Source organism: Phymastichus coffea, unplaced genomic scaffold (assembly GCF_024137745.1).
Source record: "Phymastichus coffea isolate CEN01 unplaced genomic scaffold, Cenicafe_Pcof_1.1 PCOF00028, whole genome shotgun sequence".
NCBI classification, from domain to species: Eukaryota; Metazoa; Arthropoda; class Insecta; order Hymenoptera; family Eulophidae; genus Phymastichus; species Phymastichus coffea.
In genome coordinates this window covers 581,056-604,209 of record NW_026706839.1, presented here as the reverse complement: position 1 = coordinate 604,209, position 23,154 = coordinate 581,056, and the positions used below count along the sequence as shown (strand labels likewise).

Here is a 23,154-nt window from a genome sequence, read left to right as displayed (position 1 = left end):
ACGCCTACAATCGATCTCTGGGAAGCGAGTTCTCTCTCTCTCTCTCTCTCTCTCTCTTTCTGCCGATATATGTGTCGTCGAAGCGCATGGCTCTCTTGCGGAGCGCCGATAAGAATCGCGCGGAATGCGCGCACTCGAGGGGGGGGGGGGGCAGGAGACGGCCCTCTTCCCCGCGAGTAGCAGCCAGCTATATTTGCGAAGCGTAGCTGCCGAGGATGGACGACAATAGCAAGCCCGCGACACTTGTCGTCGAAGCCGCGCCGCGCAGAGAAAAGTCGAGAAAGGAGGAACGCGCCGCGCGCGGCGAGTAGGGAGCAAGAGAGAGAGAGAGAGAGAGAGAGAGAGAGAGAGAGAGAAAGGGAAGGATCGTCGTGCAACAGCGGCAACCTGCTCGCGCCGGAGTAAGCCAGTCACTGACCAACCGCACCAGCGTGCTCACTGCACATATGCGGCACCTTTCAACGAGCGCGCGTTCTCTCACGGATCCGCAACGAGACTGAGTTTGTGAATTTTTATTGTTCGTTTATTTTTTTTTTTTTTTGTTTTTCTTCTTGGTGTGATTGCCAGTGCGGTGCCGGCTTCCATTCGGATCTCGCACGCGAGCTTTGCTCTCGGATACAACGTAAGACTCCTTTTCTCGATTTGTCAGCTTTTTTTTATTCCCATTCCAATTTTTTATAATCGGCTGCTGGTTTTGGGTGAACGGTTGGGGCTTTGCGTCGCGAGTAGATCGAAACGGAACGAGCGTCAAGCCACGAGAAATGCACGGTGACGGTCAAAAAGAAAAGAAAAAACGGAAAGAAACGAACGATCGCGCCACTTTTCGCTTAGACGATATCGTTCCGTTCGTCTTCGTTTTTCCGATGCTCGAAGCGCCTGAAGAGCAAACGCCGAGCGGTAAAACAGCGTCGTCGCGCTAGGCGAAGCGCGCAAACGACCTACGAGCGTCACGAGCCCGAAAAAAAAAAGAGGAACAAAACAAAACAAACGCCGACGAAATCGCATCTCCCACAAATCAACGTTTCGCGCCGGGCTTTGAAAAGCGCGTCGTGGCGAGGCATCTCAAAGCCTAGCAATTTGCCGCGGCGGCTCGTCTTTTTCGTCGGAAGGGGGGAAAACGTGCCGGGGAATTCCCCGCGATGATGTTTGCCTGCCGTGAGCGCGGCAACCCTCTCGCGCGGAAAGCGGATCGGTGATTTAAGAGGCGCTTGTCGGACGATCGCCCGGCCGAGAGAGGATCAACCAGTTTGCGTCTGATTATTATAGCGCAAGGGCTTTTCGTGACCGGAGCTTCGCTTCTCCTTTTCTCTTTGAATCGCTCGCTTCGACCTTACCAGTCGAACCGCTTATCGCGGCCTCTCGCGCTGGCGAATGAACGTCGCGATCGACAGGCGTTAATCTTGACGTCAGCTCTAAAATTAGATCCATTTTGCGATTCGTTAATTTTACGAGGGGCTCGCGCAAATCGTCATCGATAGCGGGCGCGCAAATTTGTTCTCGCTCTGTGCAGCTCATCGACGATCCGATGCACTTGCAACGCATTGAATTAACATCGCGGCAATTAGCCGCAATAATGTTTGGGAGCAGCGCGAGAAAAGGGCAATGTATTTTTGTCAGGCTACGAGAGAGCAGCCGAACTTTCTATTCATTCGACGCAAAAGCAACGAAATAATAATAATAATAATATATTATTGCACACAAAAGAGATCGGATAACGAGCAAGAAAATCGCGCGCGGACCTGATGCAACAATAACGGGGCGAAGGCAATATCCGTCAATGGATATCGAGTAACTAAAACGCATCGTTCCGTCTTTTGCGCTCTGCCTCCACATGCATAATAAACAAATCCTCGCGCGCGCGTCTTTCGAAACATTAGCTGGCTTTTCAATTTCCCACGTATCACTTTTCGTCCACCGTCGTCGGACTCCTTGGCGTGGCTTTGGCGAGATCTCAAGTATCTATAATTCCGCGACGCGTAGCCCAATAAACTCGGCCTCGGAAGAATAATAACTGTAAAGTGCAGCTAGCGTCGAGGAGAAAAAAAAGGAGCGACTAAACATTGGAGAGAGAATGTGCTTTCTAAGGCGGCTCGGTTACATTTTCAAGTTGGTATCCTACATTCGGCCAGCGCAGCGCCTCTCGGCACGCGCTCCACTTCTGCCTTGTCTTTTACGATTCGCTGTGTGTATAAAAGAGAGAGAGAGAGAGAGAGAGAGAGAGAGAGAGAGAGAGAGTGAGAGAGAGAGAGCTTTTTTGCATTTTACTGTCCGTCGTACGCGAGCGCTTCGACCGATTGGGCGCGCAAGAGCTCGTTAGGCGATTTTAAAGCCTCGCTGGATTTCGACTATTATCGCGGGCGTGGAAAAGGCCACATCCGCGAATAGTCGTGCAAGAGCCCGCTTTCAATGTCACTCATCGCAGCAGCTCGCGCGCTACCGCACGATCCGCGTGAAACTGCGCCGTGCCTCTCCTGAGCGGCAGATGAAGCGTGAATTTCATAGCCGTTCTTCCTGTTGTCTTCTTCTTTCGTTCCCTCTGTTCGAGAAGCGTGCCCCAAATGACAATGTGTTTATTTCGACGTGATACTCCGATAGTATTGAATCTCGCTCGAGACCGGCAACTTTTGAATGGCGATATATCCTTACGACTCTTTCGCTGCGTTTCGCTTTATTTTGGCCGATACGCGCAACCGTAACCGCATCCCTCGTCGCGTTCGACTTCCGAACTTGCAGGCGCGTCGGATCGTTAATCAGTCGATCGCCACCTTAAAATCCCTTAATCTTGAATTTCAGATCGAAGGCGGATGAGCCGACGTGGTCACCGTGATCGATTGCTCAAGCGGCGTGAAAATTAAAACGACAGTGCGGTAGTGCGACAAAAAGTGCAATATAATGACGGCGGACTCGACGGTCAGGAGTCAGGACTCCAACAATAGCAGCGACTCGAAGGAGACGAAGTCGTCGAAGATATCGGAGAGCACGAGAGCGTCGAAGCCGGACAGTTGTCTGGATTCGAAACATTCGAAAGACGCGCTGATCGATTCGAGGCAGAAGGCAGCGCAACAGCAACAATTACAGCAGCACACTAAACAGGAGCCTAAGGATGACTCGGGAATTCTTATGTTCACCTCCTGTGGTCAGCTGCTCCTCGGTGAGTGCCTTGACTCTCTCTCTCTCTATCTCTGTCGTGACTATTATCCTTTTGCGCGATATGTCCTTGCGTGAACGTGAAACTCAAGCACGATCTCTTGTGACCGTTGTCGAGAAAGGTTTATCATTGAGACTGCGTGTCATCCGTGAACTGAAAAATCTAGGTTCGAATCAGTTTTCTTGCGCACTAATCGCAGGAGCTTATTCACTGGTGGAAACGGTGGCTGGGAAAGTTACTCGAATAATGTTTTTTTTTTTTTCATAAAATCCCGGGCATAAAAATTCTCATTGGGATATCATCGAGTATATCTCCGTGAAATAAATCTCATTATTGTTTTCAAAATCTATAAATCAAAAACTTGTGACACGACTATAGGCTTTCAAGTATATACAGTCACTTGTGCTTTCCCAAACGAAATGATAAAAAAACAAGACTATTGAAAGAAAATAATACACAATAACTCAATTTGAAAATAACACAGTGAGCTCTCCGATTATATCAATAAATCGCGGCGCAGTAGAAATCGGGCGTCTCGTAGTTATTAGCGAGGATATGATAATTTGTTTACCTTTTGATTTGTTAACATACAGTTACAGTAACGGCCGGAGTGAACGTGCACTGTAAACATAGCCTAGGAATAGATGAAATTACCCCATTATCTCATTGTGTGAGAGAGACTCACGTGAAAGGAATTCCAAGGCCGATCATAAGAATCTGCCAGCTTGCCTCGCTAAGCTGAGACGAAAGTCCGAAGATAAAATATTTGAAACTCTTGCTCTAGAATTTAGCCGATTTCGGTGGCTTCCTCGCAATATAGATTCGTCATTTGACGATCGTTACAGCGCGCCAGTTTATTACCAGTGAAATAGTTTACCTTTTCCATAGGAGGACTTTTCCCACGAAGTTCCCTCCTTTTTGCACGCTCTGCTTTCGTAAGTTCACAGAGTCGCAATAAATCAGAAATACATTGAGTCAAGGCGCAAATGAGATGCTCTCCTCGCAAAACACGCGGAATAGCAGGAAAAATAAATTTTTTTCTTTTGCATTTTCGCGGAGATAAATGAGTGGTCCGTCAAATCGCCGTTGCTTTGCCAATTGAATAACAAACGCGGTACTTTCGGTTGCCAAATAAAAACGAAAAGAAAATAACGTCGTGCTACACGTGCCTACTGAAGAAAAAAACGATGCGATTGGCAAGACTTGCTTGTATTTCGCATTTATTATACGAGCTTGGCGTCGATAATTAATTGTTTGAAATGTCCATCTAAGCCGACATTGGATGCTCGAATAATATAACCCGTCGGAGCGTTATAGCAGTAAAAAGAAATGTCGTTTTTTTTTTGTTTGAATATACCGACGGACAGCGAGTTTGCATTAATAAATACCGAAGCTGGCGCCATTCGGCGAAGCGAAGCCAAATAAAATGAAAGACGAACAATGAGTCGGCGTTTTAGCGCATACATCATTGCCCCTCGCAAGCGCAAGAGCAATAACGCGGTAAAGAGCCAATAACAATCTGAGGGAGGCATCGGAAACATGCTAAAAACGCAAAACTCTCGGAGCTATTATCCCAATAGAGCTTATAAATCTTCGTGCGAGAGTGCAACAACAAAAACGCAGAGAGGAGCGCTTCAATAAGCTACTAGATCGTCCGAACCCACTTAACCGCACAATCATGCCAACGAGAGACCTGTTGAGCGGCTTTAAAATTGCAAGTATCCGCGACGATGATCTTGTAACCAACACCGTACGGCTGGAGGTTCCGTTTTCTCTCCCTCTGTCTCTCTCTCTCTCTCTCTCTCTCTTCTCGTTTTTTCTTGCGGTATTGCATTTCGCTGCTTCCTTTTGTACGATAGAACGCGAGGAGCTGCTTTTGCGAAAATAGCCGTGTTGAATTTTCCTTTGTCCGGCTCTACCTTAGGAATCTGCCGCGTCGTTGTCGTCGTCGCCGTCGTCGTCGTCGTCGTTGGATGTGGACCAGACGTTTCTTCTGTACCTTTTCCTTTGGTTTTTACCGCATTTCTCCGGGGTTATTTGTCGGCTTTTATTGTACTGCCACGGCATTCACGATTCGCGTGTTCAACATTCCTCCGCGATCTTTCGGCTCCTTGATTTTTCTTTGCTGATAAGTTTGTCAGATTGCGAGTCGTCGCTAAAACGAAAAAACAAAAAAAAACACAAGAGAAACCTCGATGTTTACGAGTAGAATGTTTTCTTCGTCTTTTTTCTATTTCTTTTCATTCGAGATGTCAGCGACAATGACCAAATCGTCGACACTTTCGAGAAAAGTAATAAAAGTCCTGAAGAATGTCACGTACACGAAAATTGCAGGAGCTCGTGTACAGTTGAAATCTCGTCGACGCCACTAATTAGGCGAACAAAATTAAAAAAAATACACCACGAGAGAGATCCGTATAAGATAAAGTTAATCGCAACCGCATGGCAATTACATTACACAAAATAACCTCCGGAAAAGGCATGAACTACGTTCGTTAAGAAAAAAAAAAACTGACAACGCGGGGTGAAAAGAACCGACCTCGAACGAACTCTTGCCGATGAAGAGGACTCGAGCACGCGCGCATCGCAAAAATACTACCGCGCACGTATCGATGCCTGGAGTGAATCCTTTTTCTGCCATTACGCCATAAACGGAGAGACGAACGTACACGCAGAGTCGGGGAATTGCGCAACACGAAGGTTTCATATTGTACGCGGATTCTTCATTTCTTCGCTGATAGCCGACGTACTTTTCACTCGCGAAGCTCGACCACCCGACAGCTTCGAGTGGCGGGCTCGCTCGATAATGGGATTCTCTCGTCGAGAGCACTTTTAGAAAATGCAAATCGCCGCGGACGATCGCCGAATAATAATGCCGTTGAATCCCGAGTTAACGATCGCCCATCGGGTGCGCGCTTGCGAAATCTCCCGCGCGAGCAAGACGAAGATTTATTAATTATCCGTCGCTCGCGGAGAGAGAGAGAGAGAGGTTGATGTCGAGGCGCCCGCGAGAATATTCGTTTGATTATCCATCTCGAACGCGCCCCGACGCCCGCCCACCTCGCGCGGCTTTTCTTTTCACGAGCGCCGTAATGTCGACTCTATTGCAGTCTTGCCATTACTCTTATTACACCGCGGCACACACGTCAATTGCCAGCTAATACACGGAACATTACGTTTCATAATACGACGATTTTGTGAAAAAGGCAGTGAAAAAAAAGAGACCAGTAACTTATTAAGTTACTGCGAATATATGTGTGTGTGTGTGTCCGCGTGCCCAGCGTGTTATTAACCCGCAGCTGTCGTTTGGTTTTTCTTTCGGGCAATTAAAGCTGAAATAAAGAAAGCGGCGACTGCGCCGGCAGCCTTGTAATTTGAAATGTCTTCAATCAGACGTATTTCGTACATGGCTTTCAAATGAAACGCTGTCAGTGATGTAAATAATATGGGAAATGGCGCTGCAATGAGCAAGCTGTGGCGAATAATGACGGGACAGCGCGGAATTTCGGGAAAATGAATATTGTAACGCGTTCGCCGACCGCGAGGACGTTGCGCCACGTCGCCGTTGGAACGTGAGAAAAGAAAAGCCATGATGGTCCGCATTGAATCCACAGGTGTGGTGCTCGTGGTATTCGGCGTGCTGACCCTCGTGCATGGCGCCTCGCTGGGCGGCACAGGAGCCGGCTTGTGGGCAGGAGCGAGTGCACTGGTGGCCGGCGCACTGGGCGTAGTGGCGACGCTGTCGACCAACACGGACGGCCGAGCGAGCTCGGGCTTCTCGTCGGCGCACTTGGCCTCGAGCCTGGTCGCGCTGGCGATGTCGAACATGGCCGCGATCACCGCGCTCACCGCCGTCGTCAGGGATACGCAGCGCAGCCCACCGGACGTCACGCTGCTCACGCTTCCGGTAAGTGGACACATGCTTTGAGATGCGAGACGCGCCCGACGCCTCGGCTGTCTGGACGCGTTTGTTCTCGCGCGCGGCGATAATTGCGCGGGCATTCGGCGAACGAAAGTCATCCCGTCGCTGCTTCCGGACCTCTCGAGCTTGCAACGGGAGGTTCAGAAAAGCCGGCGATTCGTTCCCTTAATAAGCAATTAATCGTCTAATTAATGCATCGCGATCCGAGGGAAAAAAAGAGAAGCCTCCCCATTCACGGAGATTATATCGGGTTCCGCTATCGGACCGTTAGGTTTCTTTGCGCGAGGCGCGGCTCTTAGCTATGCGCTCCATTTAATTTCCGCGAGCGCGCGCGGTCGCTCGCGGCGCTCGCGATTCGGCGGCAGCGATTTTTCGCCGCGCGTTATACGGCAAGGCGCCTATCCCCGTGCGCGCGGCCGGTCGAAAGCTGCACGCGCACGCGGCTCGAAAGCGCTTTGGCCATCGATCGGCGCGTAAGCTTGGTCGTTGGCAATGAATCCGGACCGCCAACTTGTGACGGACGCTCGCGAGCAACGAAAGCACGAGGCCGACAGCTTGCGAAAGCGGGACGGAGGAAACAGATTGCGATCGTCTCCGCGCGCGGCTATTTATTCGCCGTTTGGAAATTGGATGATCTCATAATCGCGAGCGCGGAGAGGCATAACGCTCTCACAGCCTCATTTCGTAATCATAACAAGCATCGTAGCCTTTAATCCGCGTAGCATCGCCGAGCGCACCTTTTCAAACGAGATTTCATGGTTAAATCATGCGTGATGATACGCTGTACAGTGCTGCAGACAAGCTATTTGCTGTACAGCGCCATGAGAAGGATCCACTTCCTCTTTTCTTCACTTTTATTGCTCAACGCGCAGCGGAAGGTGGATTAGTGCGCGCCCGACGTTTTTTTCCCTTCGTTTTTTTTTTCTTTCGTTCCTTTGATGGACGCACAAGAGGTCATACAGGCTGAACAACCACAAGACGATTGATGGATGAGCCTTGCTCGCGTGATGAATCATATTTTTTATCGTCGAGAATGCTAGATTCGTTTGACTCGCCGCGCGAGGTGATGATTCTTGGAGTTATATATATATATATATATATATATATATATATATATATATATATATATATATAAATCTTTTTATTTATAACGTCGCTATTATTTTTACAAAGCGGAAACCGTATTGCGGCGCAATTATTGGCGACGAATGTGAATAAATTAAAAATCTCGTTGATCGTACGTAATCGTTTAAAAATCGATCGACACCATTGACATAAGAATGGTTTTTTTTAAAGATTTTCAATGCTTTTCGACTGCACCGTCAGTCAGATCGAAGTTGACTTTTTCGCTTGCAGTTCCGGCTCCGAAAAGCCTTCGAGTGACTTTTCTTTCCAATACCTTTGGCCGCTCGCCGAGCGAGCCCGAGCACCACGCGTGAACGGGTTTTTCGCTGTTGATTTAACAGTCTAGCGGTGTAACATATATGGGTCACCTGTACGCCCTGCAGCGCAACTCGTTTACGTGGCTTTTTTTTTTGTTTTTGAACGTGTCGACGCACTCTTTAGTTACCAGTACATCGCCAAACTTGTGCACTCGCGAATTGTTTTATCTTTAAGGAGTATTAATCGTTTCACGCTGTTCGAAAATGACTGTGCTTATTCTTTGAGTGAAAGTTGATATTTCGTAAATTATGGTTGGAAATTTATTTTTCTCGATCTTCTGGAATTCTCGCGGTATAATTTATAATTTGAGAATCTTGGCGACCGCACGAGCAGCTGATAACCTAATGTTTTTGAGATTCGAACGAAATCTACATGAGCTTTCCCGAACGATCATACGCAGTTATACTCAATATCAGTTATACACAGTTATCAATGAGCGAAAAAGCTGTAAAATTAATTAGAAATCTTTAAAACCATACGCATACGTTTACTACAGCATTTATATAAGTGACCTTAAATATAGGAAATCTAAGATGTACCTTCTAATATTCAGAAGCCTCGAGAGCTTTTCCTTCGCAAGAAACTTTCCCTTCCACTTTGAAAAAGAACAACAGCGTAAGTAAAATCAAAAAGTCGCAAAGACTTTCTCCCACCGCCAGGCTCAACGCAATAATCGTTGAATTGGAATCTTCAATCGAAGAATGCCGGGTAAAAATTCACATGGACCGGCAGCCGCAGTGAAGTCGGCGTCGACCTGGTTTCTTATAAGCAATCGGAGAGAAAGTTCACGGCCAAGGTGTTTTTAAAGGCGGTCAAGGGATACACGTGCGCAATTTTTTTTACTTCCTCGAATACACACACGCACACACACACACACATAAAGCGACGATTAACCTGTCGCTTGCATGCCACACGCGAGGATATATACTAAAGTACTGTTATGCGCACGGGAAATGTTATCGGCGTAAACCATCGCGGCGCGCTCAAGTGTGCAGTGTGTGTGTGTGTGTGTGTACAAGTGTGAGTTTTTCGCTATCTTGATTAAGCCGGAAGGAAGATGCCGAGATTAAAAGGTGACGTTTAGCGGGCTCGTTAGGAATTGCAATTGCGCCGATCATTCATGCTGATAAACTTTATGTCTGCTTTCACGCGTCTCTCGCTGCGAAACGCTGGCTTTTTTTCATTTACTATCTCGCGGAACTTCGATTTGCGATTTTCAACGCGAGATGCCGGTCCGATCGAGGATAGACTGTTTGCATTTTCCTTTCATCTTTTATCGATTGTAGATTTTGCTGCTTTTTTGAGACGCTCGATCTGGCGCATTCGAATATTTTTAAATTAATTAATTAAGATAATCCGTCAAGTGTTTTTTATTGGATGATTGGTAAGCAGTGAAAACTCTTTGAGCGTAATCTGACTTCGATCGAAGTAATAACAAAAATCATAAAGTTCTTTGGTAAGTAAGCTCGTAAAGCCTCTATTTTTCCAATAAAAGAAAAGAAAAGAAAAGAAAAGGAAAGAATCTGTACTATCCGAAAGTATTTAACGGTTTATGACGTCGCTCACAACGAGATTATTCAAAGTTTACAGCATGCATGACATCATAACGGCACTGTGACCTCGCGTAACTTTGTCAAATTAGACGTTTTCATTTCCAAATCATTAATAAGAATTTGTCTTACTTCCAGACTTCCTTGCGGCATAACTATATATCTATCGTTAGCAGCATTGAACATTTTGTAAAACCGTTAAATAATGCACTTTTCCAACTAAATGTTCCGTTTAATAACTCAAAATTACTATTCCACGCACAGCTTTCTACAATTATATACACGCAAATATCAATTAGTAAGTCGTTAATTGATAGACTGACAGGCATAATGTTTGTACAAACGTTTCGCCGTTTTGCGTACTTGCCTTACGAACCTCACTGGACGCTCTATTGCAATAAAAATAATTTCGCAATCGTGCGTTGTATCTACAGATGTTTACGCGGGGAGAAAATTTCTACGATAAGTTGGAACATTTCGAGTGAGATGCGATTCTTTATTCCGCGCGTATCAGTTCAATTTATCGCAACTGCCTCTCGTCGAAATCCTACCAAGTCATGCAGACTCAATTCACCTCTGCAATTTCCAAGCGTCGAAGTCTTTTTTCTTCTTCTTCTTTTCTCTTTTATTCGATATTTCCGTGCGTGATTTACACGTATCCCACTTGCATATTCAAGCGCTCACTGTTGAGTACACGTTGCCAAAGCAAAATCCGATCCGCTGAAATTTCATTCGAATGCGTTTGTCACCCGACGCGCTCCTTTTGCAGGTACACGTCATTGAAAGTATTGTAGTGTTATAAGGACACGCTCATGTTATTTTCGCACTTTAGCTCCGAAGCGCGTTAATGGCTTTCACGGCGAGGGATACAGAGTGAGAGAGAGAGAGAGATTCGCGAGATAAAATTCACGCTTCCAATGATAATTGCCCGAGCAACGATTTTCTCTTGGCGCGTTGCGTGCTCAACCGATTTTCCGCGCATGGCAACATTAGAAAGCTAAAAACGCCACGTGCTCGCCTGTATATCTCGATGGCTGCGCTATTTTCTTGCATATTAATTGAATTTTATCAATCTCGCGATCTTATCGAGCGACAGCGGGCGCAAAAAACGAGAGCTCGATTAAAATTTTATCGGTATCGATATAATGACGACGACGTTTTATAATAATAATTTTTGAAAAGTAAAAAAAAAATGTCGCAAGTTATTGCACACAAGCATGAGAAACTCGATCTACAGTTGCGCCATATTTATCGAGTAACACAAGCGAAAGAGAAAAACTATTTTTCGTTGCTCGATAATAATGATATTGGCTTCTGACTTATGAAGTTTCACGACGCTAATTAGCGTTCTAAACACACACAAACACACAGACCTCGTCGTGCATTACAAAACAGCTTTGAAAGAAAAATCGAAAGTGTAAATAATCTTCACGCTTTCGTTGGAGCGGCATTGCGGTTTAGGTACGCATTTCGGCAATAACGGATTGTAATTTTTTAGTTTTCATTTCACGAGGAATAAAACCAACGCCAGAGAGATCACGCCGCTGCAGTTGTAACTGCGAGAAATGAAATTTTTATTGACCTCGTTAACACCACGATAATACACGTTCGATTTTCCATTTCTAATGGTAAATTCAACGTGTAACGCTCGTGAATTAAACATACGCGAAGCTTCGTTAAAGTGTCATTCGCTTGAAAATGTCGCATCAATAAGTGTTGTATTTTGATCGATGACTTGAGTAAATTTGGGGTTTCAATGGTCGCGTCGCAATAATACAGTTACATACTTTACTTTGCATCGTGTGCAAATCAATACGTACGTCGTAACAAAAATAATAATGCGCACGCACGAATGAGAAATATTTGCATAACGCTATTGTTTATCGAAGTACCCGAGAGAGGATAGTAGCCGGTAATTAGCCGGATAAAAAAATTAGTTATTACTTCTGACGTTCGTAAAGGAATGCTCATCGTAAAGCCGTTAAGCTTTCGCTCAAGTAGTAAAAGTCTGTATTGGTCAGGCGTCATTGCATTGACACATACTCGATAATTTACGACGTTCATTATCCGGCTGCATTTTGAAATGCCAATTTGTTTCGTCATCTTCGCGCAATAGTCCACTTGCAAATTGCATTTGTTTTATGCAAGTCCAATGGAAAGGAGAAATTCCACCCACGAGCCGTATATCTAACCGATCAATCTTATCTGGGTTTCCCGCAGGACGACGATAACGTGGACATTGAAGAAGGTTGGGCAGGCCTGTTAGCCAGCATCGGCCTTTTGATCACCAGTGCAGCCGAACTGTTCGTCTCGGGCTACACATGCGTCACTCTCGCGCCTAAATTGTGCGACTGTCTTCGTCCTGGTAACGACGACGGCGAGGAGATTATCGTCGACGGCAAGACACTGAAAACGCGTAACATGGTTCATCAATGGGTCATCGCTCAAAATCACGTGCCTAAAAATCAACCGATCTACGTTGTCCAACCTGTCATGCCTGTGCACCGGATTATGCAGGTAAATATTTGTTTTTGTAGGATTCAGTTTTCTAAGCGCGCAACGCTCTGCTAACTATCAGTGCGATTTTTCTCACACGTTCACACACCGCGCGCGCGAAAATAATTTCTTCCAGCTAATTTTTTTCTTTCTCTCTCGCCTTTTTCTTTTTTGCTCTGAATAAGTCCGCACTTTCTAGCCTAATCTCCAATTCCGCACGCCACTTTTTCCGTACGCTTCTCTTGGCAGCCGAGAAAAGAAGCAATCACAGCGGCATTTCCGCGAGCGGCAATTTTGATAATCCAAAGAAAATACGCGTGCATGGTTGATTACGAAGTGGCCGGATCCCACGCTAGTAGTCGTATAACGCGCGCGGCGAGACGACGGGGCAACGTCACGCCTGGGCGTACGCGTACATGTGTACGTGAATCGACGAAGAAACAGGGGGAACTCCCGAGTGGCGCGCACGCGCCAACGGCTCCTTCCGGCGGCGGATTCGTCGTCTATCTGGTTTCTTTTCGAGCTGTGCGTGATTTCTGGCCGCGTCGGGGGCAACACGGGAAAGGAGAAATCGCGCGAGCGCGGCAAACGACCGCCGGGGATTATCGCCGGCAACCGCGGCGGGAGGAAACATCTCGGCGCGCTGATGAATGATCGCGAATACCTCGCTCGACGCTATCCGAGAGCGATCCGCGCTAATGATTTATACTCGGCGTTGCACGGTCTTAAGCGCATTAATTGACGGCTTTCATATTAGCTTGAAATTTATAACGTCTGTCCGTTCCAATCGCGTGCACGCGCGCCGCGATCGATTACCGCTTCGATATCGCGCGTCTTTCTGCTAATCGCGCGATAACGTGCAATTAATGAAGACGCGAGATCGCCGTGTAATCGAATTGCAATGGGCGCGTGATTGAAATTCAATCGTTTGGGCTTCTTCGCTCGCTGCTCGCGGCTCGTCGCCGACACTCGCGCGCTCTTCTGCGTCGTCTCCGGCGAACTTCCAAATCGATAATGATGCTGGATTCGCGTTTGATCGCCTGAGAAGGCGCACACCGGCGCTGTCGATTCTTTCGCTGAATACGAAATTTTTAAATGTATCGCGACAAAATACTGTGCACAATGAGGTTAATGGCAGGGAACACAGTGTAGTCACCAAAGATCAATCGCTACACGTAGCAATCGACACTTGCCATCGAAGCATTTCGAATTATACGAAATAGCAATTCTAAATTTAATTCCACGAGTCTTTGATTTTCTTTGTTACTTTACGGCAAGCGAGAGCATATTGAAAATATTCACTTTTTTTTACTTTGACAGTGGCACACATTGTTCTAAAATACTTTAAATCGGCAACCGACTAAATGTCAAGGGGATTGATTTATTAGTAGGACCAACGTGACATTGATTTGAATACTTGAACGCGAAATGCCAAACCAAACCGGATCCACTATCGTATTAAATACAATCATCACGAACGATATGCAATCCAGCTAATATATGTATGCATCCCCGCGTGTCAGAAGAAAGTACAAGTCATTTCTTTTCGCAATGAGCAATTGTCATTCGCATCGTCGCTGTGCGACATGACTCGCCAAAAATAGATCTAACCCAATTAGGATACACAACACTGAACGTTAAATCCTAATCGAATAAATAAATATGTGTGTGTGTGTGTGTGTGTGTGTGTGTATGTGTGTAGCTGTATGGGTATCCGGTTTGCGCGTGTGTCTCAAGCCACGATCTCGCGATCCAGGGCTTGACCCCTTGGACGGCCAATAGAAAGTTCAGAGAGACAAAGTTGGCGCTACATGCTCGCACATCTTTTTCGATTTACATTTTAGAAATTTCGATTGATCTCCGGTGGCAATCATCGACATTTTCACTTTCGATTTATCGAAATAACGCACATATCGAGAGGTCGTTTTGTAAGCTTATTTGCAATGTTTTATCGCATGCGGCTTATTAGAAAGTACGTTTCTGTTAATGAGGTAGAAATTTTTCTCCGTTGGACGATCGACGGCCACATCTAGAACTGATTATTACATGTCGCGTGTGCGTCGTTGTTCTCCGTCAATTTATCTTCAGCTGTAATCGTCACTCAGTACGATCCCTGTAACCGTGGCGATGATAACGTACATTGCAAAATCAAAAATTATTTATGAATCGTTCGAGAAAAGAAACGAGTATCGCAACCGTGTATAAGTTAAGTGTCACGAAGAGAATTAACCTGATTAGAAGTCTGTTTTTATGAAAATATTTTCTTTTTTCCTATCGTCAGTTGTTCGACGCGAATGATTCGAAAGTCAAAGGCGAAAAAACGCGCGGAGAGAAAAAGCAAATGAAAAAGCAACAAGAACATCCAATGATTCCACCGCGAGGAGAATATAAATTCGGCTCTGTTTAACTTTCTATGCAAGCGCGGCTACCGTAAAGTAGGAACTCGGGCGCAAGAATAGGTAATAAACATTACGATGAGAAATCGAAAGAAGCCCTAGCTATAATCAAGGAGAAGAAATCTATAGAGAACACATCGACAATGCACTTCCTTATTTACAAATACGGATCGATTTTTGTTTCTTTGGCGTTCGCATGATCGATCGTAAATACGTCTATCTACAACCTGTTACGCGCAAAACGTGTAAAAATGGAAAAAAAGGCAAAGGAAAACTCAAATGACGAACCCATTCGTGATTCTCGCGAAACAATAGCAATACTCTGCTGCAAATGAACAAACTGTGTAGCAGTGCTCTCTGCTATCTAGAATTTTTTCGCATTCGCATTGCGATAAATTAAAAGGTGATGCTCGTCGTCCTCCTTAGGTGACTTTCACGTTCGTTCTAATCAGCCTGCCGCCACACACGCAGAGAGGAGAGAGAGAGAGAGAGAGAGAGGAGAGGAGGAGAGAGGGAGAGAGAGAGAGGAGAGAGAGAGAGAGAGAGAGAGAGAGAGAGAGAGGAGAGAGGGAGAGAGAGGAGAGAGAGAGGAGAGAGAGGAGAGAGAGAGGAGGAGAGAGAGAGAGAGAGAGAGAGAGAGAGGAGAGAGAGAGAGAGAGAGAGAGAGAGAGAGAGAGAGAGAGAGAGAAAGAGAGAGGAAAGTGGCCCCGGGCGAAGTTCGCTCTCGCTGCCTACATCGTCGGCATTTCGAGGACGTTGTCTGATTGTACACGTATATACGTTGAGCGTGCATTATAACTCTTACTCCAAGTGAGTCTTCTGTTGCAGCTGTGGAATGTGTGTAATGGGTCGCGTAGAATGATTAAGCTTTTCCCATCGAAGCGCCTTCTGTTTGGTCTGCCCAACTTACGGCGCTGATGACGAAGCTCTTCGTTGCCGAACTCCTATGTTTTCAAGTTGATGAGTTCTCGAAGTAGAACGACACGATTTGCCAGTGTTTTTCGTTAGCGCTTTTCTTTCAGGGAAACAATCTTTCGATTCGGTTAAATATTGTTGCTCGATGATTTACCTGGCGAACGACGATTTTGTAAACATTCCATTTTTCGGACTAAATTCAATTTACTCTACTGAATAAATTTCCATTTTTTATCATGTGTTATACACATTTTTCGAAAAGCAAGTAGCATAAATTCCACAAACTCCTTTACTCATCTAAATATTTTACTTATTATACGCTTTCCAATGTACATTTAAAATTTTCTATAACGAAGATAGTTCTGTGCTTTGAGGTTTCTCTTCACAAAAGCGTTGGTTTTTATTAGAAAAATATTTGCCTTCGGAGTTGAAATTGCCAATTTATGAGATATAAGCAGCAAGAAATATCTGTGAATTAAAATTGATAATTTGAAATTTAATAAAAATTATCCAGCCGAACTGAAAAGTAGCTATGCAATTAATCCTTCCAATTTTTTAAGCCGTTCACATCATTCAATTTTTATTCGCTAATACTAAATAAAATAAAATTTTATTTGAATAATTGATTTTTCTTAATTTCTCATTAATTTTACCAAAAAATATGCATTCCTCATTTAATATATAACAATAGATTTCTGTAAGATAAAATCATACAAGACGATATCTATAGACGATGCTACAGAGTTCGTGTTTTATTGTTTAAAGGCAAGATTATATTTTGAAATTCATTAATCTTAACAAAATATTGTAACGTTACAGCGGAAAGCTCATTAAGTTAATTCTTTTTTAAAGTTCTAATATCCAAATCCTAGCCTTCAACAAGTTATTATGGAAGGCTAGGATTTGGATTATTCTAACTATATTCCAATCATTTTAATTTTTTCTTTGTTTTTACAAATTAATGTAAAAGTAAATATATCATTCTAAGAAGAACGTTTGCCTGCTATCGTCAAAGCCAATTTCTTCAACTGTTGTTTATCAATTTTTCCCGTCGGTAATTTCGGCAATTCGTCTACGAATTCAACTCCTCCTCTTAGCTTCGTATTTTCTCCTAAAACTAGTGTCATATTTACGAGCTCCTCTTCGCTCACCTAAAAGCCACGTAAAATTTTGTAAATTTGTCCTTCGCTTTTTATTTCGATCGCGATAAAAGATAACTTGAAACCTTGGCCCTTCTTTTGACGAACGCAATCGGCTGTTCAACGTCAATACTATGCGGTATAGGCACCACTGCAACTTCCACCACTGCCGGATGAGACAGTAAAATATCTTCCAAGTCTGTTGGTGAAATACAAAAATTACGGCACTTTATCATGTCCTTGTATCTACCAATTATAGTGATTTCTCCATTGTTGTCGTAGAAACCTTCATCACCAAGATGCAGCCAGCCTGCAGTTCATAACAAAGACAGAAAGTAAACTTTCCTCGGTTAAATTCATATCACTAATTATCTTACAAGATTTATTTACCTTGTTCGTCAATAACCTGTTTCGTTAGTTCCAAGTTATTAAAATAACCCAGCATCAGATTTGTTTGCTTCACACAAATCTCACCCGGTTGATTGGCTCCAAGTGTCTCCTTAGTTTTTACATCCACTATTTTCACTTGGGTATTCGGTGCAGGATAACCAACAGTATTGAGGTTATTGCTATTTTTCGATTGAGATGTTATTAGACGATTTGTTTCCGATGAACCTACAGACAAAAAATTATCAGATGATTTCCAACGCAATGTTTCCATACATGCGAAAATTCACTTCACACCATATACTTGGACTATCGAAGCTTTTGGCAATTTCTCTCTCAAGACCTTCATCACTACGGCACTCAATTTCGAACCACCGATACAGACGTACTCCAAAGACTCGAGATTGTACTTTGTCAGGGCGTCTGATTTACATAAGTGGTTGAATACAGTTGGAGCAGCAAATATTCGCTGGACCTAATTTGAATCGTACCTTGAATTAATATATTTCCAATTACATCTCGATTATAAAATATATACTTTATATTTCTGAATAACTCTACAGAAATCATCGACATTCCAGATCTTATGAATGATTCTCGTTCCAAGGGCAAAAAACGTTTGAAGCAATAAAATCATTCCAGTAACCCAGTAAACCGTGGAATACCATAAGCATACATTCTTAAAAGGATAAGCGAGATACGTTTGTATACATATCGACACATTCTTGTATGAATGTATGACACCTTTCGGAGCACTCGTACTCCCAGACGTCAATACTATTATAGCAGTTGTATTTGGATCTTTGACTTTACGAGGCTGAAAAGATTGAACTTTTTCGATTGCATGATTTTCGAGTATATCGTCTAATGACTGGACGTTGGAATGTTTGCCAAATACGATTATAGTAGTTTGAATTTGTTCTAATTTTGCAGCCTCTAGTATAGTGTTAACGGCCGATTCGCAAGAAAATATCAGCTTCGGTTTGAAAAATTTGATTAAATGTTGGGCAGATTCTACAAAAATTCAATGAAATTTAAATTGAAAAGCAAAAATCAATCACTGACAATCCATTCAATATAACATAATTAATACTTAATGATATTTCGTAGTCCCATCCACTAACACTTGCTCCAAGATAAAATGCCGCGAATATTGGTACATAAACATCTGAATGGTTATGCGAACAAATTATAATAATATCTCCAAGGCCGATCTTTTCATTTTGCATCCATAAGCCACACCTCGAGCTTTTATCTTTCATATCAGCAAATCTAGTTTCCTTATCTGTTTCTACTTCAATCTGCAATGATTTGCAGATTCATTTGTTATTGAATTAGTAAATGCTATTGTAATGATATTTTTAATAATAGATCGCGCTCTAGAAAGTATTGTTTAGACGAATCTCCATTATAAATTATTTATTACGCCACCTGTGCAATATGATCTAGGTGTCGATTCAAATTATCAATAATTAATTCACCAATGTTAGGATTCTCAACTAAATCCAAATGAACTCCATTTACAATGTTATTTTCAATTTTGATGTCTTCAATATCCTAAAATAACTCAAGAAAAAATTAAATTTTAATTATTCGCGTTACATAAACATTATAAATTTTAGACTTACATGACTATCTGAAATGTTTAATGCCATTTTTTTAACTGTGGATGAAAAGATTCACTGGAATAATCTAAAATGCTGGCACCCGATGAAAAAGACATAAATTATATGAGATCACCTGTAGCGTAATACATTCTTTAAATTAGGCAGTGGAGTGACTGTCAGTCATCAACTTTGCCAGTTTCAATTATTAACGCGACCTCTTACGTAACTTTTGTGAACTGGTATTTCAAGCGGGAAAATACAATTTTGATTTTCTGTACTGATTGAAGAAGACAATCTGGAAATAAATATGTAAATAAAAGTTAATAATAAATAATAATAAGATTATATACATAAAAGTTCGTAATTCGAAAAAATACTTGATGAAATTGAACTTTTGGAATCGGCATGTGTGGATTTTTAATAAAGCCAAAGTCGTTTTTTAAGATTTTTTAACAATATTACCAACTAAAATAAGAATCTCGAGGTCACGAAATTATATATCTACTGCCTTACTCAACAGTTTGCTTTACATACTTGCAACCGTGCACAAAAATAAAAGACGTATTGAAAACATATTGGTGAACGATCCAATTAGTCGATAAAAATACCATTCGTTACTCTTATTATCTCACTTATTCCTTTTAAAATCCCACACAATTAAAGGCACATAACGAATACCAAAGAAAAAATCAACTCCATAACATACAACTTCTTCACAACAAGCAGTAATTTCCAATAGCCAATGTTGGTGCATCAGTCATTTTAACGAGCTTGCCTCTCGCGGAAGAAGAAGGTACAAGATCTTCCGGCTCGTTAAATCTCATTAAAAGTGCACGCGCATATATTCCCCCGATAAAATTTGCTTCCTCGTTTAACATATATCTCACGCTTACGTGGTTCTTATGTTTCTTCCTTTTTTTTCTTTGCAGTCGCCGTACGGAATGCATCCAGCGCCTGGCAAGTACGCCGGTGGGTTCTTGACTTCGGTACCACCGGGTGCGGTGCCGGTTCCGATGATCTATCCACCCGTCAGGCCACCCTCGCAAATCGTAAGTATAACGTTCCTTATTTGCGCGAGAGTCCCGCGAGAACGAGATGAGGATCGCTCACTGACATTTTCACGTTGGACTTTATCGCGCCGCGATCAGCGCGCGTCGTTGTCGACCAGCAGTGTGGTGTGTTTAGCCTTTGAAGTTCCGCGCTTGGGACCCGCATTCTTTAGCGCGCGCAAATTGCGAAAAAACCGTAGATTTTCTTTTTCGTTCGAGAGATTAACGACTTTGTCTTTGGGATTCTTGGCATTGTTCGGCTGAATTTACGGACGATTAAGAAGAGATTGAACGTTTAATTACGGTTGGCGTTGAGACTTTTCTAAGCTGACAACGCACTATTAGAATGTGCATTAAACAAACTTGGAAAAAATAATTCAAACTAAAATCAAGAATTCGTTCTTGTAGATCCGCAGCAAGCAGCAAAAGAAGCGTCGCCACTCGGCAGACCAATCAGACAGCGAACGTCACCGCCGTTCAAGCAGCAACAGTTCACCAGAGGATCGACAGTCGCGAACGAGTAACAAGCAGCAACCTATGGCCTCGATTGGCGAGGCTGACGTGGCGCGCACTTACACTGGCCTCGACAAGCGCATGTCCGAGGAATTCATAGCCATCGCCATGGATCCGGAACGCAAATCTAAAGCTTCCAGTCATCATGGTAGCGAAGTTAACGCTGCTCATAAGTAAGCCACGATTTGTTCAGTAATTTTTGGCGATTTTCGATGAAAATTTCGTTGCGTATTGAAATTAGGTCGTTTTGGCGTTTTCGACACTTATAAATGAATTATAATTGCAAAACAAAAAAAAACTTTTTATGTATCTGACTACTGCATTCGTATTGTTTGCCTATTAATCATGTAAATATTAAGAAGGTGCTAGTCAAACAATTGATTTTTTTAATTTTTATACTCTATTAGTCGTACTATCAAAGGTAATGTGTAAGTCGGATTGTAACTTTCTGTAAACTTAAATTTTAATTGTTTGCAAAAATATCTCGAACGTTAATTGTTTTTTATACTCTTATGATAGTCACCTGATGATTCGAATAACTTTGCAAAAAGTTACAACAACTTTCGATATTGCAATGTTCTATTTTGCAACTAAAAATTATATGTATGCTCTATAAGTATATCTATAATTTCTTTTCGTATATATTTTATTTTTAAAAAATGTATAAAATAGCATTTAAGAGATTTGTATAAATTATATTCAATGCAAAAATTGGTACTCTTTGGCTTAGGTATTTAGAGTCTATTTTTTTATTCTATAAAACTTTTAAAATTGTAATTAGAATGTCAAAAAGCAGCTATCGTAAGAATATTTAAAGCAAAGCTAGTTTCAACAACATTTTCAGTTCTTTTTATTATTCTACGAAAGAAAATGCGGTCGTACAGTTTTCAAACACATAAACTATGTAAATAAAAGTTCGATAATTACAGGTATCATCAGAACGACAATTATTATTGTCGCATTACTTATTGCAAAAATGATATGCGTGAAAGACTTCATCATGCGTAAATATATTTTATAATTAAAAACAGTGTATTTCTAGTAAGCTTTTATTTGAATACACATTTATTCCATATAAGATTGTAAATAAAGTAATTCACGTTATTTTATAAGTATACAACTTCAATTGTAAAAATAACAATTCGTCTTACATTATAATTATCTTCAAATAAATACAAGATACTGCGAAAAGTCATAACATATTGGATATGCATTATTCTAAAAGTTTTATCGTTGTAATATAAAAATTATAACACAATGAGAGTAAATCTCGTATATTTGTGTATATACACATATTTAGATGATAGTTGCAAAAATTCAGTTGACGAATTGATAATACGTTTACAGTTATTTCGAAATCTTCATGCAAATTTCCAATTCAAAATGACATAAATATGGAATAGCTTAAACTTCTAGTTACAATTGTATACATATAGTGAATGCTTGAAAAATCAACATGTATTTATAATCAATGTTAACATAAGCCTCATTGATTTTTATTCAATGTTGCAATATAGTGTCATAAGTTCAAAATAATACAACATATAATCACAAATTATACCGTTTATATATATTTCTACCTACAGATTTCTAATCATGATAAAATATTTTTTAATCACATTTAAATACTTTGATATTCAATTGCATTTTTGGAATAATTTAATCACAATTTAGTCAAAGTCTGATGATTCACTTCCTTTTACTAGTTAATATAGCGTTTTATCTATCAATTAATCCTCGAAATGTATACTGAAAACTCAAATCAAATAAATAATATTACATTTATCGTTATTATATTTCTGTTGACTCGAATGATTAATATGTTTAAAATAAAAATATATAACGTAAATTTATACATTATATCGAATTTCTGAACATCTAAACTCATAAAAATATTGAAACTAATGTAGTCACTTATAACTGTAACTAACTTGATACAATGAATAAAAATTATTACATATGCTGATCACCGTTTTACATTAACCTTCAAGTTAGCTAGAAACTTATAAATAATTCATTGGTTTTTGAAAGTAACCAATGAATTATATAACATGTTAATTTTTTTTAAGTAAAAGTACTTTCGTTGGCTCTTTAGTAAATCTAATAACCTTCATTTACGTCAAAATTAATGACATTATTTATAACTTGAGATTGCTAATAAATAAGTTAATATTGTTTAGGATATACAATACTTTTTTCAAACGATTAATTTCTGGATTAAAATTATATAATTAAATTCATTTTCGTCAAACATAGATCTTATGACTAGACTGAATATCAATCCATTTCATTCGTTCTCTTATTCCTCAATTACGTAAGACTTGTTTTTACTGGGAATATTTTTTTACATTTACCTTGAAATTTTTCGTCATCTACTTTAGTAAATTAGAATGTAGAAATAAGCAGCTATTGAAAGAATATTTAAAACAAAGTTAATTTTGAAAACTTTTTCAGTTCTTTTTATTATACTACGAAAAAAATACGATCGTAGATTTTTCAAACACATAAACTGTATATACATAAATTAAAGAAAGCTGATGTAGTTTTATATTTGGATCTCGGAAAAAAACACAAATAATAAGTTAAGAA

General features: G+C 41.6%; 2 protein-coding genes across 3 annotated transcripts; one reads left to right on the top strand and one right to left on the bottom strand.

The window, feature by feature from the left end:
• Positions 1 to 438: 438 nt before the first annotated feature.
• On the top strand, positions 439 to 22,318 carry LOC131675697 (uncharacterized). 2 transcript variants are annotated; one of them, XM_058954777.1, is made up of 6 exons: positions 439 to 500; positions 2,794 to 3,151; positions 6,763 to 7,055; positions 12,284 to 12,580; positions 19,933 to 20,052; positions 20,461 to 22,318. In XM_058954777.1, exons 2-6 carry the CDS (start codon positions 2,893 to 2,895, stop codon positions 20,740 to 20,742), a joined length of 1,251 nt encoding a protein of 416 aa, XP_058810760.1. In that variant the 5' UTR covers positions 439 to 500; positions 2,794 to 2,892; the 3' UTR covers positions 20,743 to 22,318. The 2 variants fall into 2 exon arrangements, with proteins under 2 accessions (XP_058810760.1, XP_058810759.1); XM_058954776.1 differs by having other exon boundaries at positions 491 to 622.
• On the bottom strand, positions 16,258 to 19,154 carry LOC131675696 (uncharacterized). The gene is made up of 8 exons (XM_058954774.1): positions 19,025 to 19,154; positions 18,828 to 18,953; positions 18,490 to 18,697; positions 17,935 to 18,410; positions 17,694 to 17,871; positions 17,400 to 17,624; positions 17,096 to 17,319; positions 16,258 to 17,021 (listed from the first exon to the last, which is right to left on the bottom strand). Exons 1-8 carry the CDS (start codon positions 19,049 to 19,051, stop codon positions 16,854 to 16,856), a joined length of 1,632 nt encoding a protein of 543 aa, XP_058810757.1. The 5' UTR covers positions 19,052 to 19,154; the 3' UTR covers positions 16,258 to 16,853.
• Positions 22,319 to 23,154: the final 836 nt, after the last annotated feature.